We start from the raw sequence: 21,578 nt of genomic DNA on the forward strand, positions 1-21,578 counted from the left end.
CGTGTGGAAGACTTTTCTGCCACGCCTGATGAAATCTGCTCTTCGCCTCAGGACATGAAAACCAAGAAACAAGGTGGCATAGGGAGGAGTCTCCTAAAGCAGCTCCAGCCTCTTTTTCTGAGCCTAGCACAGATTTTTTTTCTTCCTCCTTTTAGTCTCCTCTCAGCGAAGCTTCTATCAAACTTAACATAGGCGACGTTTAGTAATATATTAATCATATTCATCTCGTTGTACTAATAGAAGACAGAAGAAAAAGCAGGTGAGTGAAAACAGGAAGTAGTATGTGGTCAACATTAGCCCAGACTGCGGGTTAGTTAGTAAACACTACAGACGGAACTGCTGTCGACCTTGGTTTAGTCATAGACATAATATGGGTTTAGTTGAGGAGACGTTCCCCAGTTTAACACAAAAACTGTGTCTTCATTAGTTTTTATAAGACTTAAAAGTGGGCTGCGTTGATTAAAAACAAACCATTTTCCCTGCGAGTTATGTCAGCCCATTCAGCATTAGCGCTAGCTTGCACAAAGCTTGGCTTTAACAGTACAGAAAACTGTTTTTGTTTTCTGGAATATAATCATGTAACCAGCATTTTGGTGGAGTCATTTGATATATTGGCTTTAATCAAAAAAATTAAAATGTTGATTATAAGCCCAGAAACTTCAGGAAAGTTGTACTTTGTGTTCCATTCCAGTGGTTTTCCAGGTTTGTGCATGACTCATTGGAGCCATATTTAAACTTACTGCTATTTGGTCTGTGATTTCATTTATGCCTGTTTCCATTTATGGTTTATTTTGCATTTTGGAAGAATACACCATGCTTGATATATCAATGTTCAACATATGACCTGGGTAGAAAATGATCACTTTGAGTAGAAGAACCGTGTTTACACACATCAACCCCGTTTTATTTATCCGACCGACACTCATATGTTAAAAAATGACCAATATTTTATTGGCTGAATATTATTAGGTTGCAATGCATGCAAGTTATGCTACTAACATATTCGCCCTTAGTGCACTACTCTTCATGTATGTTTTTAGGAGAAAAACTCAAAAAGAGGTGAGAAAAAAAATATTATGGCAGTTTTAAGCAACTTATTGCAGTTACCCGTTTTTCCTGATGTTGCAAAACCTGGAGTAATGTCTCTTGCTAGTTTGAAAAATATCCAAAAGTTATCAAGCAAGCTCAAATTTGTACATCAAAATCGCTTGATAAACTTTGCTACAATAAAAAATGCATTTAAAAAAACTCAGAATACATCTTTACATTGATTATCTTTTCTTTTTTTGCTGAAATTGTACTTTATTTAAAGTAGTTCTGGCTTTCATTAAGCTATAGCATGGATATGATATGCAAAAAATAAGTTTTTTTCTTTTAAAGTTGTGACTGCTATTTTTCTCTCTCTAGATCTAAACCTTTCTTTTCTTTTAATATTTATTCAGCGATGATCTGGTGACGTCAAGGTATACGGTAAATTGAGTGCATATTGGTGAAAGCAAAGTCTAATCATGCATAAAATGCAGTCCACAATTCATAAAACTTTTTAGTTTATCCATAGTATGCCTCAATGACAGAAAGAGGCTAATGTATCTAAAAAAAACAACATAAAATTTTGTTTTTTTATGGTTTTGAGCCTAAATCAATCACATACAAGTGCTACTTTTAAATACTACTTTAAAATCCTGATTATTTTGTTAGATGTAATATCCTGGCATGACTTTTTTTATATAAACTATATTTTATAATTTTTGATTTAATATTATTCACTAAGTAATCAGACAGTATCTCAACTGGAAATTATATGTGATGATATTCTAAATAATGACTTAATTTTTATATATGTTCCCAATGATACATTCAGTTTTGTTTTTATTTCTTTTAAGAAATAAACAAATGGTACAAAGTCATATATTTAGATTTTATATGTAACTATAGCAAATTACAGTTGAAGCTAAAAACCAACAAATAATCCCAGTGTCAGATTACTATGGCATTAATTCTCTAAAAGTGACAGTGGAGGTAAAATAATTGGATTGAAAGGATTACTACATTTATCATGTGTCTTGTCTAATTTATTTAGCTTCTGTTGTGCAAGTGTACAATGGATGGTTAGTCTGGCATTGTTTAAGACACTGTAAATCTTCAAATCAATCCTAAGAGCTGAAATTATGGTGCTGTTGCAGCTCTGTCAGAGACAGGCAGCACTGGCTTTAACAGAGACATTTCTTGCCTAATGCTTATCTGAGTAATGAAGAAAATGCCTAATTAGATCCACAAACCATCCAGATTCATTTGAAAGAAAAGCTCACAGGCATTCAAACAGATATCTTTATTCAGCAGTTTTCGTGTTGTGCACTGGAAAGAAAAAGACAGCGTTGGCAGTTACGTCTTGTTTGAATTTAATTAACAGGAGCACACTAAAAGGCCCCAGTGTAACAGATGGAGAGCAGCCACACTCCGTCACTCTGTCATATGTGTGGCCACATAGAAACATACTGCATTGTAAATGTGGGGGTGGGGAAAGGAGAAGAGAGAGTCAGGATGAGACAATGAAGTGGAGAAGGAGGCACCACGAGTTTGGGCTTGACTGGGAAGTTATCCAAGAAAACTGGGGGTTTAAAAAAACTAGGTGTGAAGAGCACAGTTACCAGAAAGGCAGCTTTAGTCATTGCAAAGTGTTTTATTCATTACTCACTCCTCAAACCTTAGCTTGTAGGGTAACTGTGATGAGACGGCTCTCTAATTAGAATATTGTTAGTGTGTTTTTAAAATGGATTCAATCAGATTGGTTATATTTCAAAACATGGGATTAATTTATTTCTATAACCTCTTTATGGCTGAAAGTAGTGCTGGACAAGAAAACAACCTCAATAATTTAGTAAGCAATAGAAAATATCAATAACAATGATTAAAAATAGGTTTTAAAATTTAGTAAGACACATAACGTCTGTGGTTCAGCAAGCAGCACATGAGGTCACCATGCTTATCTGAGTAATTATTATTATTTTTACAAAATGGAGAAGAAATTAGAAGTTATAAAAGAGATTAAAGAGGTTATTTATAGTATTTCCTGAGCATGTTTGCCCCTTTTAAACATCAAATTACTAGTCTAGAAAGTGCCATTAGCAATCCATAAAGTCCTGCAATTCTTAGGAAATTTAGATTACAACAGTTCTTTTTAACTCTTGAAATAGTATCTTGGAGACTAAATTGTTAATTTAAGAACATAAAAGTTGGTGAAGATGTTCAACATTAGAAGAAAACAATGTTTTGGGTTTATTTTTTGTTAATTTTTGTCACTAAAAGAGTAGATGTCCACCACCTGAGAAGTGGGTGATTATTCATTAATTCCAGCCTGCTCCAACCTTTAGCTCTTACTCACCTCTTAGTCATGGAGCTATCTGCATTCAGATGTAATAACTCAACTTACTGACTCTGCCCACACTTCTAAAGTAATTCTGACTTCTCCACAGTCTAATTTAACAGTGTAACAATTCTTTTAGTGGAAGTTGTTCACAGTGACTGTGAAGTTAGTTTTACTTGGTATTGTGTACCAGCTGTGGAAATAACTGTGTAAATAAATTATGGGTTAATAAAAAAAACTAAAAAAAAACTGTTTTAGTCTTTTTATAAACATCATTGTCAAATATCATGCCCTTATGTTGGCACGGACTTGATAAGTTTGGGTGCTTTTTTGTTTTAATTGAATTTTTATTGTATATTAATAGTGGTATTTGTGTTGTATATTAAAAACAAATCACAAGTTGGCATCACAGTTTGATTATGGTTGTCTGTCTAATGTTTCTTTCCAGTATGGGGGCTCATGAGGAGAAGAAGGAAGCATGTGGAACTGTCTGCCTGAAATACCTCCTGTTTACTTTTAATTTTCTCTTTTGGGTAAGTTTCCATTTGGGTACGCTGAGTTGTCACAGATGATTTTGTAGTAATGTCTCTGCAAATATGCACTTATGGTAAAAATACATTTGACTTAAACAATTTTAGCGGAGCTGCTACAGATTGCTGGATTTGGAGTGGAAAAGAAATTAGATGATCATAATAGTTATTGTTTAAAACTTAAAGTTGCCTGGTTTAATCTCACTGCTGATAGTTTAGACATCTCACATATTTTTAGCTGTTTTTGTTTCAATATTTACTGCCAACTTTAGATAGCCTGACCAGATTGATCTGGATTTTAGAAAAAAAAAATATTTTAATGTCAACTAGCAGATTTTCTTTTTTTTAAAACTTTGCCATTAAAACAACTTTTGACATTTACCAAAAGGGGAAGACGATGTAGCAGAATTCACATTTGTTCCAACAAATGTGCACAATGTGGTTTAAATATAGAGATGCAATCAGCATAATGAATATGTCTGCTTGATTGTAGCTCATTCTGAGTTTGAATGAACACTTTCCACTCTGTGATAATGAATCACTTCTCTCTATTGAAAATAATGATGTAAATTACGTGTAGTTACACGAGCAAAGATGTCATAACATTTTTTTTTACTAAATCAAAACTGAACACTCATGTCTTCTTCATTTGTATTCATAAAACATATGACCTTAAAATTCAGGTAGATCTTTTTACATTTCTCAAGAACAGTTACATTAGATTTTTGAGAATTAGTGAAATTACTACATTTTGCATGTGTATTTACAGGGTTCTTATATAATCCAGAAATGTATGGAAATTATCTGTTATTGTTAAATATGTAGTAATTATGCCTGAAATATGGATTAAAAAAATACATGTGATTCTGGACATTTATTACTTCAAAAATGTAAAAACATTTTTTAGTACATGACTCAAACAAGAAACTTGCTTTTAAATGGAAGAAAACCAGAAATTTAAAAAGATTAGACACCTTTTTATAAACTAAACCTAAAATTAAAGTCTTAAACATTATAGCTTTAGAGTTTGTGTGAATATTACCCTAAAATCCACAGAATAATGAGAAAAGTCAAGTCTGAAGCTATAAAGTATGCACATTGTGTGGCACAGGTGTGCATTCAGACACTGAACAGAAAATATAAACTTCTTCCTTCAGTTACTAGTCGTAAGTGATATTACTCATTGTGGGTACCTGTGAGTTTCTAGCATGTTTTTGTGAATGGACAAATTCTCTTATCCAACATGAAATTCAGACGTTCCTCTCACTGCCACTGGGTGTCCCCAATGTGTGAGTTTCAAATATTTGTGGATATGTTCTAACTAATAATCCAATTGTTTGGTTTTTAACTCGGAGTTAAAAACCAAACAATATTATTACTATTATTTTAAAGCTTAAACCTGATTCTCTTTAATTCTAACGGATTAAGGCATATCTTACTCATGTTTCTGTTACAATGTAAAGCAGGTACTTGCTTTACATACAGCTTTTTCAGTTCTTGCGTATTATTTTTTCCCCCCCAACTATTATGTAATTAATGAATCAGTGTTAATTACGTTAGATTGATGTGACTCTTTATTCTCTCTTCTGAATTGTGATATGTATTTGCTGTCAGGATCTTCCTATTTTAATTTAGATTTGATTAGTTTGTCTTGTTTCATGCTCAAAAACATGTAAGCCGTATCATTGCTTTTAGAAGTTGTGAATACTTACAAGGCCACAGTTAAAGTTTGTCTTTTTTTGAGAATCATTTTCTCTATGCAAATGTTTTATCCTTTGTTTCTGGGAAGAAAATGTTTTTCCCATAGTTGAAAATCCCTTTTTGCCCTTTCAGATTTTTGTCCAGCTCTGTTCACTCTTTCAAATACAAAGCAGAATTTTTATAAAAATAACCACATAAATTTTTTTTTACCTGAATATCAGTGTGAATGTTTTACTGCTACATTCAACTCAAAATTTAAAAGGCACTAAAACAAAACTAATGAAATTATCCTAAACTGACTCAAACTCAGCATGTGTTTTAATCCAATGAAAAGTTATTAACGAATGGAGAACTAAATGATACCAAACAGACCACTTACTTCATTTTAAGTACCTAGCAGAATGAAGCACAAGTAAATGAGAAAACCTGGATTGCTTTGCACTTTCTGTTAATGAAACATGACTGCTGCACATATCCATCAATTTGTTCCATTCTGTTATTTCAGAAAAGAAAAGAAAATTCAAGTTCTTCTCTTTAGTTATTCTTTAGATTAACACATATTGTGCTAATCCCTGTTTTTGTCCTTTAGATTCTCATTTAGACAACTTCTCCCTGGAGAAGTAAACTTTTTCTCTCTGGAGAAAAAGTTTACTTCAATTATTACAGTTTTTACAGCTTTCTGGACCAGAGTGTGAGTTGTTTTGCTTTTACGCTCTGTCCACTGAAAGAACCCTGAATCCATCTTGTGCCTTTTTCTCCCAGCTGGCAGGAGGAGTTGTGATGGCAGTGGGTGTTTGGACCTTGGTGGAAAAGAGCAACTACATAAGCCTCCTCCCCTCCAAGACCTACGCTGCCTCCGCCTACATACTGGTCCTGGCTGGAGCCATTGTCATGGTAACAGGCGTGCTGGGCTGCTGTGCCACTTTCAAGGAGCAGAGGAAGCTGCTGGGAGTGGTAAGAGATCACACCAAGGTAGAAAGATAATGGAAGCTGCACGCAACTTCAGTGCTGTGAAAATATCACAATGTGTGAAACAGTAGTCACTTCTGATGTTCAGCGTCAACAAAATAAAATCAGAAAGTACAAATATGTTTTTTTCTGCCACTAAGCACAACTGTGGAAGCTGAGTTTGTAATAACGTGGAGTGATTCTTTTTTTTTTTTTTCTTGGCATGTGAAAAGATTTTCCCTTACGATCAGTAAGCCAAAAAGTATTAAGCAAGTATTAAAACCACAGTTCTATTTTTCCAGTACTTGCATGTTATGAGATCCCTGCTAATATATTTCAGACAAAACAGACATTTGGACTTGGAACATAGACACAGCACAGCACAGAGTCTTCCAATAAAATCACCTACAAAACACTCTCAAAACACTTTTCTCATACAGACATTTAACTCTTGTGACTGTGTTCAGAGGGTGACATGGGGGGACAATGTGGTTAGAACCATTGCCTTACAACAAGAAGGTTCTATGCTGCTTCTGCATAGAATTTGCATTTTGATAGAGAGCTCATCCATGTACGGTTTCCTTCCCACAATCAAAACACATGACTGTTAGTTTAATTAGGTTCTCTGTATTCCCCTTAGGTGTGAGTAGGTGTGTGCATTGTTGTTTGTACTTCATCTCTCTCCATTGCACTGTGATGGAAGCTTTTTACTTTTGAATCGTGATCAGTTTTAAATTCTTGCTAATAGACATGACCATATTTGGCGTTATTTGACTTACAGTCTGACTTGTGACCACTCAGAAGTAAGCACAAAAATTCCATCTTTTTCTAATCATTGAACATACCTTAGTGCTGTCAGGACCTGCTAACCACAATGTGATGGAACTTCTCTGACCTCTGAGAAGAGGTCTAGTCTTGTCTTGTCCCATCCTTATCATTGATCATTGTAGTTCAGGGACTTTTGCCGCTGCTCTCTGGCAACAGCCGCAGATCCCCCCACTTATCTTCCCTTTGATGTTGTCCATCCAGTTGTCTTTGTTTTCCCCTCAACCTCTCCTGCCTATTCTGTACTAGAGGATGTAGGTGCAGAGATTCTGGGCCTTGGACCAATTCAGTGCAGCTTCCACCTTTTGACAATTGCCACAAAACCCTGCTTAGCTAGAATTGTAAGCCAAAAAAAATATTTTTTTGTAGAAAAGATTTAAATAGAGCAAGTATTGGAGTGTCTCTGCTTTTTAAAGGTAGGCTGTTTCAGAGCTCAGGGTCCACAACAGAAAAGACTTAGTCACCTCTAGTTTTTAGTCTGGATCTGAGAGTAATTCACCAGTGGATCTAAGAGCCATTGGTCTCTTCTTGATAGGGAAGAAGATCCGATAAGCAGTGTGGTGTTAAGCCACTTGCAGGTTAACAGTAAAATATCCAACTGAATTCTGTAAGAAATAGGAAATCAGTGCAAGGATAATGTAGATGCACCTTTTGCTTTCAGACAGGAGGCAAGCTGCTGCATTGTGTACAGACTGCAGATGCATTAGCAATGCCTGATGAACACAAACATACAAGGAGCTGCAGTGATTCATGCGAGATGTAAGATATTCATGGGTTACCTCTTCAAGAGGGATCTAGCTCTTAATTTTGTTTTGTTTAAACAAACAAAATTAATTATTCACTATGATAAATCATACAGTTTTCATTGGGTGTGAGCTACTAGTCAATTTATGGTTACATTTTCATTTTCTTTCCTCATTTGTTCTTGCAAGCTTCTCAGTGTTTCTGTGGAATTGGAATAAAGTACTTAAAACTTGATATTCTGCTCTTAGTTTCAATCTATGTATAGCAACCTAAAAAAATCCACATTAAGTTAATCAATTAGATTTTTAACTCAGAAATGTATTCGCATGTGACCTCTTCTTTTCCAGCGTGATTTCAATGCTCTTTCAATGCACTCACCTTGATGCATTCTGAAGAGTTGAGATTACAGCGATGAATCAGCATGAACGAATATACTTGTCGGCAAGGAGAGATGCTATCTGGATTGTTAATAGAGGTTGAACATAAGGACAGGAAGGAGGGGGAGAGTGGAAAGGTAATTGTTTTTTGTGAGGGTATGTGGGGGTTCTCACCTGTTTCTTGCTGAGAGCACACATGCACTGATTGGCACCTCTGTTGTGTAACCTGAAGGTCACAAGAGCTGATGTCTTCAAAACGATTCCCTCCACAGCTTCACTGCAGTATTTTGCTGCTTTAAGGCCTAAATAGACCAGCTGCTGTTTCCTTCGGCTAAAGAACTTTTAGGGAGGATATGGATGATGTTTACATTACATAGAGGTCAGGAGAACAAAAATCTAAAGAGCAAACTGCCAAAGGCCTGGCGAGGGAGGTGTGGTGAGTTTCTCCAAACACTCACCTTGATTGCATTTATATTTGAAAGAAACAGAACGGGGAGAATAACGACACGCAGTATTCAGTGTGTCTTCTTAAGTTTAAGAATTTAAATGGAGTTTAATTTTTAGTGGCTAGATTCAGCTGTGGAAGAGCAAATTCATTCAGTTTCTCTTATTTTTTATTCTCGTTTACACTAAATGAGATTTTTGCAGAACAGAAGATGTCAGCTTTGATTGTGCTAGTTTTTCCCTTTTTTTCTTTTTTTAAGGAATAATTAGCTTAAGCTCAATTTGCATGTACTGTGGGAGAGTAGTACTTTTTCTTTATAGTTCTTGAATAGAAATTAGACCTGGCTCAAACCTTATTGGCAAGTAAATGCTTTCAAAAAAGTCAGTACATCTCATCTTGTTGTTTTGTCTTTTCTGTTTGCTCTGTTGTATACTTTTGTTTTAACGTTTTTAATGTTTTGTCAAAAAATATTTCCCTTGAATAAAAGACACAAATTTAACATAATAGCAATAAGACACATATTAACTTATCAAAAGATATTTGAAACATCTAGCGATCTTTTGCAGATTGGTAACTTAGTTCTCTACCAAATCTAACAAGCAAAACATGCATTCTGTTCTGTTTTACAATCTTTTTCTCAACATCCATGTCTTCTTTGTTCTTTGCCATCTTTCCTTATCTAAATGTATTTGTTGTCTCCCTTTGCTTTTTATTGAATGTTTTTATCTCGAGCAGCAGGCTGGGTGCAGAAGCAAAGGTTAAAGAGATTGCTGCTTTGGACTTCATTTCGGTCAGAGCTGCTGCTCAGAAACCTGATGAGCCTTTCGAGACTAATATGTTCACTGGTCATGAACCACAAATGAAAGCCTTTATTGAGTCAGCCAGGGTCTTTGAACAATCGCCTAGCCTTAGATGCGTCATGCCCAGATCAGCTCTTGGGATGATGAATTATAATAAATGCATAGGTTTAAATACACTAGATCGAAGAAACCTGAACAGGATAGTGGCTGAAGCAGAGTCTTGGTTTGAAATCTATGAACACATTCTGCTTGTGCCTGTGCTCCTTGATGCATAGTGAGGAGTGGAGATGAAAGTCATGAATCACAGAGAAGGAATGAAGTTGTCAGGTGGGAGACGGCCAGAGATAGAGTTAATCAAGGGGTCGTTTTGTATGTTTGCGTGACTTTAGTCAGGTCCAAAAAGAGGCAAGTTTGTGAAATAAGGTGTTCTCTTTAAATCTTAAAAGCATTAGCATTTTGAAGTTTAGTGTTTCTTCATACAAAATGTTTTATTTATGAAATTCAGATTCCAAAAAAACACAAAATCTGAGTGATCATAATGGATGAATAATTTACTATATTTTCTTAATCTTGACATATTTTTAATCTTTCAGACTTAAAGAAATGGGGTTTATTGTTATTGCTAGACCCCTCAATAAAATCTCATCCATAATTATATTTGTAAAATGTAATTATTGACTCACTTGTACCTGGTATAAATATGTAGTACCAAAAATAACCACATTTCATGTTTACTCTGATTTATGCCTCTGTAATCTTCAAACTTTTAGCCAAAGCACTTTATTGATGTTGCACAAAAGTTAGGAAGTTTCAACTAAATTCATTTAAATTTGATCAAAAAGTGAATTGAAATTAACACAAAAAAACCCAATTAAGAGACCAAGAAAAGGGATTTTTTAAATACACAAATGTTGTGTTATCATATTATGATGTATGTATAACTTGACAGATATCCAGCAGACAGACATTGACACCCTGTGCATGTAGAGTAAGCTACAAAAGTGGAACATTGAGTGGAAGGAAAAAGTGTGGTAGATAAAGGTGCAACAACAACCAGGATAACCACAGCCTCTATTCTATCAACTGAGCCTAAATAGTCAAATTCAAGATTGATATATTTGCTGTCTACAAAGAAAACAGTTTTTTCAGACATACAGCTGTTACACGATGCAGAGCTGTGGGAATCAAAACTTCAAACAGGATTTTTGCCATGAGCTGCACTGTGCCCTGATGTATACAGGGAGAAGAATGGTGACTCAGATGTAAAGTGACAGTCTGTGAGAGAAAATGGGTCTGAAATCATGAGAGGCCCTTTTAAATCTCTGCACTCAGTCATTCAGTCTCTACAGGCGACTACAGGTTGAATATCACACCCTGCACATCTACTGCAGTCTGTGGAAGACAGAGTAGTTTTTATTAGGAAATATAGACACATTACCTTACTTTGTTGTGTACTTACACTTTAATTATAGCAATAAAAACATCCATCTTACTACTAAAAATCAGAAACTATATGGGAAATCTACTAATGTTAAAATAACCAGACACAAAATACATGTTTTTAAGTATATAAGTAAATGTATAGATGAATAAAATATTAAAGGAATAAAAGCTATTCTTGGAATTTAAAATGTTATGATTATATGTTATTTTCATATTCTGTGTTGCATTATTACGATAACCTAACTCTTGGTGAAATGTTAGAGTAACTTCACAGAAACACTCAAAAACCCTGTGTTAAAGGCCTTGTTTTTCTGGTAATGTCCCAATCAACCGTTTTCAAAATTATTACATTGAACGTTTGTATTTTGTTGAGCTTCTAAACGTTTCCCTTCTTCAGCATTCACAGAGCTGTTCAAAGATTTAATCTGGCTGAGCCATCAAAGTTGGAGACTAAGTCCACCACAAAGCTGAATTTCTCTCTGTGATCGAGGCAGACAAAGGGAAATTCAGGCCAAGCTCTTGGTCAGATGTTATCGCTTCTTGTCTCCTATTCTGAAGAGAGACGGGCTGCTTTTTCTTTTGGCAAGAAATGACAAAGCCTCACGCTCCCTCTTTTTTCTATAGTTCACGAATCAGATTTTGGTAATAAACTCTGAACAACAAACCTCTCTGAATAAGCAGAGATTATAACTGTGATAAAGTGAAGGTTTGAAGCTCTATTATCTACTACGTTGAGTCAAACTGCTGAAAATTCAAATCATCTGAAAAGGAAGGGGGTTATTTTTATAATTTGGTTTTTATTGTCTGCCATCAGGCTTTACTTGTAGCACAGTTGTACATGTAATATGTGCAATCATATTTTCATGTTTTTATTTTTATTTATTTTTTTACTTGTGTGCCCACTGAACTTGCCTCATTGTTTCATTTTAACACCCCACAATTTTGCCCTGTATCACTTTCATTGCAACATTCCCAAGCAAATGCCTTCCCTCTAGAAACGCATACACAAACAGCAACAAATTAGAAATAGGTATTGGTTAATATGTGCCCATTTTACTTTAGGATCACCTCATATTAACACTGATGTGTGTGCAGTAACTATATTACTTTTGTATGCATTCCTAAATGCAGAGTAATGCCACATTGCTGTTCCTTATAGCTTTCCTTAGCAGCTGAGTTTAGGAGGTATAGAGAGACACACTTGAGTCCACGCTTCTCTTGTGTGCAATGTGGGTTTCGAGGAGGTGAAACACACATTGCACACAATAGACTGTACAGTATATCCTTTAATAGGTTCAGTTTTCAGTCTGACAGTTCACACAATCACACACAGTTCACCAAGCACTGGCTAGAGCTCAGTGAACTGTTAGAAAAACACTTTGTATTCTCCAATAGTCATGAGTCAGTTATGCAAAGGATTTTGCAAAGTTACAATTAAAAAACTAAAACTGCAATAACCTTTTATAAAACTGCTCTTTGGGTTTCAAGTAATTTTATTTTGTTGAATCCCTCCATTGTGGTCTGCTTGATGAAGATTGGAGCAGAGAGATTGGCTGAATCCTCTGTTGCTGTCAAAATTGTTTTAATTGCTAACGTTACAGAACCAGCAAGGTTTTGGAAACTTTTCTCCGTTTCCTTTTGTGTTGTTTCTGGCAGATTTTATTGGCAGAAAGTGTGCCTGTTTCATTTTCCCTATGTTTGTTCAGGCATTTTCATCTGCACAACCTGAAATAACTAATTGGGTATCCTATCCTCTGTTTGGAATACAGAATAAAGGCTGTTGCAACTGTTATCAGTATATCTGCTAGTATTACTAAATGGTATTAGTGCAGATTTGGGACGCTTTGTTGGTTGTTAAAATCTCGTACCGTTGGCCAATGTCTAAGAGTAGTATTTCTAGAAACGCCTTTCTAGGAAAGGAATGCCGCCAAACTTCTTTGTTACTACAGTTTTGCTACTTTTGTAGCAGTGCTGCAGCTTAAGTAAGGATAACACAACGGTTTTGTAATAGAAAAACTATTTGAGATAAATCAAGGGAAGCAGGATTAGACACAGCCACTGAGCTGTCACATGCAATTTATTAGTAAGTTGTCTCTTCATCTCATTACTGTCCAATAACTGTGTGTTTCTTCTCCTCTGTTCTTTCTGTACTCAGTACTTTTTGCTGCTTCTATGTATCTTCCTGTTGGAGATCCTGGCTGGTGTCCTGGCCTACATCTATTATCAGCAGGTAAGCCATATTTATCAAATAGAATGAATATAAAATCAGCTACTTGCATTCTGAAAATTGGTGTGCAAAAAGCACGAGATACTCAGGTGAATATCTCAATACAGTACAATTTTGAATCAAACCTTATTAAATCTACACTGCAGCTGTAAGTAGATGTGATTGTACTAAACAAAAAGTGATCATCTGGCTTCAGATGAGTTTAAGGTGTGTAGCAGTACAAAGTGTGCTACTATAAAATCAATAGAGCATGCTGGCAGTGTTTTGTGGCTCCTAATCCAAGCACGCAGTCAAAAGCCTTGTAACAGAACGTAGACAACTGTTTCTTTTCCCACATGGCTTGTGCTCTGCTGTAATCCTAAGTTCAACAAAACCAGCATGATAAATGAGATTGCTGGAAGGAAACATGGGACAGCCCATTAAAAATATGAATACCTGACTGCCCATATTATTTGTGATACATTGAGTCCAAACGGAATGAAAAACGCCTCCAGTAGTACACACATCAAGGCTGAATGCTTTGCCAGCGCTTTATGAGACCATTTGTTGAGTTTGAACTTTTCTCACCTATATTAGCAACAGGTTTAGGCTTTGTTTCCACACCTGAATGTATAAATATTTGGTTTATCTCATTTTAGCTCTTTTAAAATCCAAGCTGAACCTCACAGCCGTCTCTGTGTATTATCTTCCCTTTGCTGTTAACAGGAGCAAATTAGATGAGTTTTCTTCTGTGTTGGCAATGTTGACTTGACATAACTATTTCTCTAGAGCTAAAGTTGAATTGACTGAAGCTCAGCAACTGGAGAGTCTTGAAGTGTACTGCAATCAGTATAGCTACTACAATTATTAAACATATCAGCAGCTTACAAACATTATTGGTTCATGTCTTTCCCTTACTCTGGATTGAAACAATGTTCATGGTTTTAGGAGCCAATTTCTCTCAGATAGCTGACAGCCAGTTTTCACATTACATGGCCCAGTTTCCTTTATTTCATACCTGACTCCAGCAGAAGGTAGCCTAAGGAAATGGGCTTCTTTAGGTGAGTTACAATAAAAAATAAATAAAAAAGTGAGGAATTTCTTTAGTTGTTTTTTTCTTTCTTTTTTTGGGACTGACTTTTCTTTACAGCAGTATGATGGAATTTTTGGCTAAGGCGAAGAAAAAATAAATAAACTGGGATTCAAAGACAACATAGGAACATGGATGCTGCAGACCTTCTTGCTGGGTTAGTTCTGATATGACGAGAGCCTGTAGAGACTCAAATTTGGCTCTTTTTGTTTTCGGCATTTCTTCATCTGGAAAGGTCTTGAGAGTGAATTTGCTGGGTGCCTTTTACTCAGATGACTTGATTTTCTGGTACACCTGTGACTAACCCTTTAACTATACAGTCCAGGCATTAAGTTGGCCAGTGCAGTGCGATATTTACTGGCTATTCCATGGGTCAGGCAGTTACAATTACACTGTAACTGCAGATGAGATGAAAAGGAAATGAGGAAAATCTGGATTTATTGAAAATTATATCTTCATTGAGTTATTCAGGAGTGACATAGATACTGCAAGATTTTATAGCATTGTGCAGTTGTATCTACATTCATTTCTTTAGGGACCATTGCTGATGTCTTTCTATCTTGGCATTGTGTTAATAAAAACCTGAGTGCTCATGCTGTGTTGCATTTCCCTCAGAACAGGATTTGATATCACAACTGAGCCAATGCTCTACCAGTCTTCAACAGTCTTCTTGTTAAATAAACATGTTTCCACCACAGCTTACTGCTGTTGATGCGAGAAGCGGCCATGTTGAAACACAACGTTGGACTTACAAATTGTAACTGGTCATAGTCAGAATCACTCCCACTTTCTGAGTGGGCAATCCAACGTTGAGGGGTATTCCTGTTATTTTTACAACTACCAAGTTGGAGTTTCCGAGCTCCAACTACAAATGATACGCACCATTAGAGAAGCAAAGTTTTACGACATCTGCTTTTATGGAGGAACTCGCCTGTGTTTGATTAACTACACCTGTCTTCTTCTTTCCCTCTTAAAGTTTCAGAACGAGGGAAACTCCTTATTTATTTGATAGCTATTCCATAGAAAACATTTAAGCTTAAAAAAAATCTGGGGAGCTGCAGCTGTTTGGTAACATTAACAATGCTGTGCTTGCTGTGCCATACTGTCTCTGGATGTTTCCACTTCACTCCGTTTCCCAAACTATCAACAGGTATTATGGAAATCTTAACACCCTCATTTCACTTTCCTATCTTCCCTTCCATCCTCTCCTTTTTTGTCATCAGCTCTCTGTCTATTGTCTCTCTCTCTTCGTCTTCCATTCATCTTTTCATCATTCATTCCCTTGATATCCCCTTCATGCTTTGATTTCCAGTGGTTCCCCAGCTGGCTTGTTGCCATAGAAACTGAGCCCCACAGACCTCCTGCTCCTCCAGTGAGCATTTTTCTGCCACTGCTTAAAGAATAGAGAGAAATACAGACTTTATTTTCCTTTATACTGGCTTTACTGACTGCAGAACTGCCATCTGTGCCATGCATTGATACAACATAGGTTTCATCCCCAGTGTTACTTGTGTGCTATATTTAGTAAAGTTGGCGGTTGCAGCTAATTCATCACTTACGTTCATGCTTTGTGCTCAGACGCCTATTGTAATTGTACTGGGTAGCTACAGCATTTATATGTGGCTGTCTGTTTGGATTAACAGCTGAATGACGAGCTAAAGCAGAACCTGAAGGCCACTATGATCAACAAGTACAGACAGAGCGATGAAAACGAGCACATCACCAAGGCTGTTGACGAGCTGCAGCAAGAGGTAAGTAGATGGATGGATGCACAGATGGGCATTTCTATAAATATTACAGCATAAAAGTTGCCATATTTTTTTGGCAAGACCTGAAAATCTATAAAGCTCTATGAATGTGATAGTTTTTGGTTAGGCTTGTCTGTGTGTCACCAAAACTTGCATATAGTTTTTGATTGGACTGAATTTTGCTTACTTACCATTCCATCATGCTAGAGATTTTTATGATTGGTTGAGTCAAAACAAATCTAATTGTTCTCTTTATGTCTTCAACTAACCCTGAATGACTTTCCCACTCTTTGTGGAGGCATTCGACCCCTAGCTATGCCATTTGTCAGCAGGAAAGAAAAAATCTCAGATGTAGATGGAATTGATTAGTTTATATCACATTGTGTGTTTTTCAAACCCTTTGTGGTCTTTTGGATTATTTTACCTCCAATCTTTTTTTTATATCCTTTTGGCTGGAAAAGCAAACAACTGGACTTTTGTCCTTGTATATGTTGATATTTTATGTTTCGCCTCTGATGTTCTGGATTATTAAAACTATAAACCAAAAGTTTTTTTTTTTTGTTTTTTTTTAAATTGACACCCAAGTATAGCTAAAGTGCCTTGTAAAATAATGCTTTTGCAAGACAAAATAGGCTTATGATTTGTGAAAAAGTCTGTAAAGTGTGGCATGCATTTATACTTTGCTCCCTCTAGCCAATACTTCTTGCAATTAGTTTCAGTTGTATTTACAGCTGCAAGTCTTTTGTCCAATGTGTCTATAAGGTTTTCAGATCTATAGACAGAATTTATTTGTCTGTTCTTCGCAAAATTTGCTCAGATTAGATGGAGAAGTTGTTATGGGTCCGTTCTTTCAGATTAACGGACCCATTAATCTGAAGTTATCCTGTGTCAATGACATATTTTGCTGGATGATAAATTGTCCCAGATAATATCTTAGTTAATGAGCCTATTTTCAAGTAATCTATTGATGACATTTATCAAGTTTGTCTTCTCAAAGGCAAAATTTAAAAAAAGTTTTAATTTTGTTAACAGCACTTAACACCAGAACATATTTTAAATATCCAAAATAAAATGCAACAATCAAAAAAAATGAATAAAACTAATCTAGTCTTTGTACATTGTACATGTTTGCTGTTTCTCTTACATGCAATGGCTTTACGCTCGTCACTCTTCCACAAAGGCAGGATTTGTTAACTTTTTGACAAAAAAGTTGCTTTTTTTTCGATTCTCCTTGACTGTGACAGTTTTATATGTTTTGGTTTGATTAAATTTCCTAATTCAAGATGCATAACTTCCTTCTTCTCCATCAGTTCAAATGCTGTGGGAGCAACAACTCAACTGACTGGGTGGAGAGTGAGTGGATCCGCAGCGCAGATTCAAAGGGCAGGAAGGTCCCTGACAGCTGCTGTAAGACTGAACTTGACTTGTGCGGTCAAAGGGATCACCCCTCCAACATCTACAAGGTGGAGGTGAGAACATGTTGCTCGCTGAGGGCGATTCGGCTGTCTTTCTGTCCTGAAATTTCAGCATAGACAGTATGTGCGGCAGAACTGTACTGCATATATAGCATTTGTTTGAAGTGAGATTTCAACAATACTCCCACATGTACTGATGTAACTTGAAGCCACTGTTTGTTTTTTCATTTAGGGCGGTTGCATCAGCAAACTGGAGAAATTCATCCTGGAACATCTGAAGATTATTGGAGCTGTCGGCATTGGGATTGCTTGTGTACAGGTGAGTGTGTATATATATTTCTTCAACTTAAGGAGGTATTCAGTAAACATAATAACCTATGTTACCTTCCTTCCCTCTGGTCTGCAGATTATTGGAATGGTGTTTACATGCTGCCTATACCGAAGTCTGAAAGTAGAACCATACTAAAAGAGTGTTGGTGAAGGAGGCAGCCTTATTAGCCATGTACTATACTCAAATAGCTTGTAGGTTCTTTCTTTATTTTTTACACTGGAGAATAAAAAAAATGCAAGGGATCTAATTGCACATCAGAGAATCTAATTTTAGGAAACAAAGGGTGGAAAAACACTACAAACCTTTTTTTATGCAATTAGTGCACTCAGATTGCAATCTCAGCCTTGTCTTCAAAATCACAGCATGAGGAGGAAGAGCCTCTGAAAGGAGCCAATGGGAATTTTAACACAGATTGTTTGAATTAGTTAGGAATAGCCTCCTAGAGACTTAGGCAATGTTGTTTTCTGCCACACCAATTTCCATAAAGTACTCTTAATACACATGGGATGGCTGGTATGTGGGAGAGTGGCGTAAAGATCAGTAGAGTAAAACTGGTACTTTTAGAAAGTGTTAATCCTGAATCTCAACAGCTTCTTTATACCAGTATCATGGGCTATAATAAGCCCAAATCTTTAAATCTGACAACATTTTGTGTCAGTAGTAATGCAAAAGTCATGCATTTCAGAGTCTTGATTAGAGTGGCCTTTTAAATATTTAACATTATTGCAAATCATTTCAGGATTTTATGTTTTGCTTTTACTCCCTGAAGTGTCTTTATAATAAAAATATGTTTCTAATCAACTTTATTACATGTTATTAGAGCGCTGCTGGATTAGTTGGTGTCCCTCATAGCTCATGTGCTGTTGGACTGTTGAAAAGCTAAGTTAAAATAAATTATGTTATGATGCATGCAAGAATAACGATGCTTGTTTTTGATTTTTGCATCTTTTGATATAACTATGCCAAAGTTATAAACAGCAAAATTAAGCCAACTGTATCAAATGGTACTGATGTTTTCTTATTGATTGTATTTCTTAACTTAATGTTTTGCTTACTTTTTTTTTTACAGCTTGACTAGCATTTTGTATTTAACACACCTGTAGGAAATTATTTCCACACGTTTGGTAGAGATAATTTAAAGTGTGCCTTAAGCGTAGCACTGAATTAACCTACTGTATTTCTGTTTCGATTGTATGATGTTCTTTGAATAAACACTGATCCATGCTAATATTTGTTTTTGTGTGTGTGCTTTCCCAATCAAATCTGCTGCAAAAAACATGCAGTAGTGCTGCCACTGGGCAACAATCTTAAAGAAACAATCAGACGTATAATGGAATGGTTTAGATCAAACCAAGTGAAAACTCTCGACCCGTAGGTCAAATGGAAATATTTTGACAACCGTATGTCCTCTCCCATCTATTAAAGCTCCAGTATGTAATTTTTATTTTAAAAAGTTTGTTTTCATGTTTATTAAAACTATGTTGTAGCAGTATGACATGAGATGGATAATCTGTTGGAAAAAAATCAAGCTCTGCCTTCTCCCAGGGCAAACAACAGAAATAAGGATCTTAGCGCTGGCAATCAAGCTTATGTACTCGGTACTTACACGTATAATCAGACACTCCTTACTCTGATTGATGCATTTCTTCAGATGGCAATATCCCTGGGAGGAGGTAGAGGAGCTTGATTTTTTTTCCCAGATAATTTGTTTCATACTATCACAACATAGTGACACAAATATGTATTTTTTTTTTTATAAAAGTGACATACTCCAGCTTTAAGTGCTACTTTGTTAGTTTGCAACATAAACCACATAGAATTTTAAGGTTGTAACGCAGTAGCTCTTCAGAGTTAATTTGATTTAGTTTAACAGACCATAAGCTCACACAACTCTGTTTACAAACCACGTTGAACCAAAAATTACATTATTTGCACACAATAAAACAAAACCACGTGGCCGTAACCAGTGGACCTTACACAATTGGCACCAGCTTTCAGGTACATTAGTGTATTAACTAAAAGGCAATTCCCTAATGTTACAGCTCTGTGTTGTTCTGATGGTGATGTGGGATGTGAGCCACATTCCCGACAGCTGCTCAGGAAGTGTATAATGGACTCTGATGAGAGTTCCTCTGTTGTCGGGTACAAGGCCAACTTGTTTTGAGTCGAGGTGACTGCATCAGTGTCGTTATAGCGAACCAGCTGCAGTTATTGAGTGCAAACACAGTGGGGCAGCACTCTCCAGGCTTTCACTACCACAAACAGCACATTGATTAAAACAGGCAGTTAGTGTGTGTGAAAAACACCCAGAGGTTGTTGTGGATTACTGCCTTCCTCGCTCAATTACTCAGCTCTGTATCCTAAAAAGCCCAGCAAAAAGTAACATGTAGAATGAGCTGAGGAAAATGCAAAAATCTTAAATAGATGATCTGGTTTGCAGTCGAAAACAACACCCACAATGAATTGTACTTACATTTTAAACCTTGTATTTGTATCTGACATGTAAAGAGAGGAATTCAGATTGTCAGCTCGTTGCTCAGTACTCCTAATTTCCGCTGAGATGGCTAACAATCTAAATACAGCTGTTTTCCAGTTAGTGTGCCTGACAGCGTTACCACATTTCCCCTCTGTGTACCAGCAACACGTGTTGAATAAAACCCACAGGAATCAGTGGTCACACTACCCTTGAAGGTGCTCTTACGGCGCTCTTTGTAAAAGCTGAGTCATCCTGGGCAGATTGAGCAAATTATTTTTTTTCCCCTGCTGTCTTTCATGAGGGAGATTCTTTCAGCTTTTACAGTTTTCATTCAGTGTAAGTAGCTGAACACGTGGCGGTTTGTACAGGGAACTTTTCCAAGGATCATCTGTGGAATGCAAGTCATCCGTCTTGCTCCTGACACAGTCATTGCTTTTCCTTGTTCCCTGAATCTGACTGAAGATACAAGGCAGAAATGATGACGACCCTTTCACCAAACAGTGTGTCCTGAACAAATGCGTCCTACGAAAGGAAAGATATAATAAATCTTCCTCTGGTTCTGAAGGAGAGCAAACGTCTTCGCCCGTTATGCTTGCATACAGTGACAGCCTGCATACAGACTCGTACAAGGGGTATGCTAATAATCCCAGTGCATGACATTTTCAAAAATATCTCCTCCACTTCTCTCTGAGCAGCTGTCCATTCAGTGCATGTCACCTGCTGCTTCTTGGTTGTGTTCAGGAGAAAGGGATGCTATTTTCGGTATGCGCAGGGCCTCACAGACCCTTTACCTTCCACCTTTTACCTGGGAGGTGATGTGAGGAGCAAGCTGGGATCTGTAATGCAGTTTGCTTGCAGCTGGTGACAAGAGGATGAACATGCAAGCATTCGTTTCCAGGGTTACCCAGGAGCTGTGGTTGTATAGAGACTGTCTAATCTCATGTTGCACTAAAAGCTTTAAAATTTTCTGCTTAAATCTGGTGGGGGATTTAACCTCTGGGGTAACAAATTAATTTTCTTTTCTATTTTACTTAGTTTCACTATATTTTGAATATGTTAAACTATAACTGTCATATTTACTAACCCTCTGGAGACCAATGGGCCTTATGGGGGTCAAGCCTGGTCCAAATATGGT

At 36.5% G+C, this 21,578-nt stretch overlaps 1 protein-coding gene across 1 annotated transcript; it reads left to right on the top strand.

Moving 5' to 3' along the window:
• Positions 1-81: 81 nt before the first annotated feature.
• Positions 82-19,195, top strand: LOC103462706 (CD151 antigen-like). Its single transcript, XM_008405651.3, has 8 exons — positions 82-259; positions 3,813-3,897; positions 6,358-6,549; positions 13,333-13,407; positions 16,117-16,224; positions 17,532-17,690; positions 17,869-17,955; positions 18,043-19,195. Exons 2-8 carry the CDS (start codon positions 3,814-3,816, stop codon positions 18,100-18,102), a joined length of 765 nt encoding a protein of 254 aa, XP_008403873.2. The 5' UTR covers positions 82-259; position 3,813; the 3' UTR covers positions 18,103-19,195.
• Positions 19,196-21,578: the final 2,383 nt, after the last annotated feature.

The sequence above is a fragment of the Poecilia reticulata genome, chromosome 3, assembly GCF_904066995.2.
Source record: "Poecilia reticulata chromosome 3, P_reticulata-male-v2, whole genome shotgun sequence".
Lineage (NCBI taxonomy): Eukaryota > Metazoa > Chordata > Actinopteri > Cyprinodontiformes > Poeciliidae > Poecilia > Poecilia reticulata.

Coding starts and splice junctions, on each gene's coding strand:
- LOC103462706 (XM_008405651.3), top strand. CDS start 3,814: ATGGGGGCTCATGAGGAGAAGAAGGAAGCATGTGGAACTGTCTGCCTG. Junction 13,408..16,116: donor CCTACATCTATTATCAGCAG/GTAAGCCATATT, acceptor TTGGATTAACAG/CTGAATGACGAGCTAAAGCA. Junction 17,691..17,868: donor CCAACATCTACAAGGTGGAG/GTGAGAACATGT, acceptor TTTTTCATTTAG/GGCGGTTGCATCAGCAAACT.